Source organism: Montipora capricornis, chromosome 10, assembly GCF_036669925.1.
Source record: "Montipora capricornis isolate CH-2021 chromosome 10, ASM3666992v2, whole genome shotgun sequence".
NCBI lineage: Eukaryota > Metazoa > Cnidaria > Anthozoa > Scleractinia > Acroporidae > Montipora > Montipora capricornis.
In genome coordinates this window covers 16,401,126-16,403,625 of record NC_090892.1, presented here as the reverse complement: position 1 = coordinate 16,403,625, position 2,500 = coordinate 16,401,126, and the positions used below count along the sequence as shown (strand labels likewise).

General features: G+C 37.3%; 1 protein-coding gene across 1 annotated transcript in view; it reads left to right on the top strand.

Moving 5' to 3' along the window:
- The window catches only part of LOC138019380 (protein NLRC5-like), a 61,863-nt gene that overhangs the window by 25,299 nt on the left and 34,064 nt on the right, over positions 1-2,500 (top strand). The window contains exon 4 of the mRNA XM_068866149.1: positions 1,051-1,115. Coding sequence (XP_068722250.1) covers positions 1,051-1,115 — 65 coding nt within the window. The remainder of the gene's footprint in view (positions 1-1,050; positions 1,116-2,500) is intronic.

The window sequence follows — 2,500 nt, the reverse complement described above, 5'->3', positions numbered from 1 at the left end:
CCTAACTTACCCCAGTGATTTCATTTCATTCACAAGTATCTCCTTGCTTTTGGGTGTCTGTAATCGATCTACTATTTCCCTATCTTTTTATTGAAGAAAGCTTTTCTCTCATTTGGAACCCCATTTTGGACCACCAAAATAAAGCCTTTCACCGGCAACATGACTTTAATGCACTTGCTTTCCTGCAAAGCACCCATTTTTCTTACTGTGAATTGCAAGGGGCTTGTTAAAAACAGATCCTGTTCAAATTTTTTCTCTGGAGGAGCCCCACAAAGGTGGCCAAACTTTTAAGGTTTAAGAATTGTCATGAATAATAATTTGTTGTACGCTTTTCTTGGTTGGCAACGTGCACATGCTAAAATGGTTAATATTTTTACCAAATTCAGTAAAAGGCTGTGCACGCCTATTTCATTGACAAATTGAAACTAAAAATTTCTGGAGTTTGCACGAAGGAGGAAGGAAGCCCTGCCAAGGAAGCGGGAGGCGTTCCGCGTCGCTTGTCTGAATTTTAAAAGGTCTCGTATCAGTTGCTTTGTCAATGTTTCACCATGGTTTCACGTTGCTGTCGGAAATTTAAAGAAAGGATTTCGTTTGACATGATTTCACTTTTAAGTGCTGTCGCTACTTTTCGGTCATGTTGCTTGGTGGTATTTACCCTGGCAATCTCACAAAAAATTGGGTCGTTAGTCAGTTTCAGGGATATTGGGCCAAGAGTTTGTCAACAAAGTCATCTAATTTGCAAACTGACATGAAATTGAATGTGAAAATGGAGAGCAGTGCCAATGTTTGTGGAACTGAGTGAATTATAAAAATTAAAATAGTTTGTCACAGTTTTACTGGACCAGTGTTTAATCTTTACAAAAGATAATTTAAAAATGTGAAAAAAACCAAGGTGAAATTGGGCATTTGCTATACATGTATATCATGAATTTAATTGTGACTATGTAATAACAGTTATGTCAGGGCATTTGGTGTTTGTATTACCTCTTTAGTAACTTAACAAAGGATCTGACATCACTGATGATATGAATTTGTAAACCCTTGTTGCAGATAGAGATCCAGTCAGTTCACATTTGGACAGTACGCTGCAGCCATTTAGGGATCAAAATCCATTGGTAATTCATAGTACATGACTTGTACAGTACATGTATATACATTATTACAGGACTTCTGATAGGATGCGGAAGAAAATGAAAGATTATGCGGAAATTTTTGGCCATATTATGCGTAAACATACGTTGATTATGCGGAAATTTAAACAATTTATAGAACTACAATGTAATGATTACATGTAGGCCCGTCCAATGTATTTACATGCTTATGGTAAATCAGGACTCGAAATTGCAACCAGTACAGTCGCGTTTATGACTGAATTTTTCCCTTTGCGATATCTGGACGAGTCACCAATTTGCGACAAGCTTTCACCGTTAAAATAAAAGGGTTAGTAATCGGCATTCTGCCGAAACTTTTGCTAAAATAAATAAAGCGATAAAAAATATTTTGTTTTTTGTCATGAATTTTGTTTCAATTTGGAGATATGGGGCAAAATTGTGACGTGGTTGAACCACGATCCATTCCCTCCATCATTCACCATTTTCAGCGGTTCTTCACACATACATATTGCGGGCTCCTATTTTGTTTTGTTCAACTTCATCGCAATAATTCGCCCAACTTTTACAAATGATCAATTTTAATAATTTTCCTACTTTAACTTGCGGCTAAATTTTAATACCTTGTTGCATCATTTTTTTTAAATTTCGAGCCGAGGTTATGTTATGAAAACGGTTTAACTAGATACAATTAAAAACATTTGTTTCCTGCTCCGGAAGCATAATAAAAGTTAAAAAAGTTTTACAAACTCGGAGCTAAAAGTTAAAACTTATGAAATATTTCGTCCGTTTTTCAACCGGACTTCATCAGTCAATGATGTGAATGTTAAAAAGATGAATTTTAAAAAAGGTTTTTTAACGCCTCTTGGGGGTTAGAATTGTGTCATAGATGGCTGCTAATTCGTAACCATTGTCTCTGTTTAACGCCGGTTTCGTAAGTTTAATTTGAATAGCTTCTTTTATCCTGCGTTTGAAGGTGTTAACTTCGGTTGATAGTACTTTTGTCTTATTTGAGTCCACCGAGTGGCCCTCCAGGCGACAATGCTCGTGAATAGCTGATGAACTTCTTGATTGGTGTTCTTTTACCCTGATTTCCAGAGAGCGGGCCGTTTCGCCAACGTGAGAAGTGTAAGAAGGAGTACGTTGGCGAAACGGCCCGCTCTCTGGAAATCAGGGTAAAAGAACACCAATCAAGAAGTTCATCAGCTATTCACGAGCATTGTCGCCTGGAGGGCCACTCGGTGGACTCAAATAAGACAAAAGTACTATCAACCGAAGTTAACACCTTCAAACGCAGGATAAAAGAAGCTATTCAAATTAAACTTACGAAACCGGCGTTAAACAGAGACAATGGTTACGAATTAGCAGCCATCTATGACACAATTCTAACC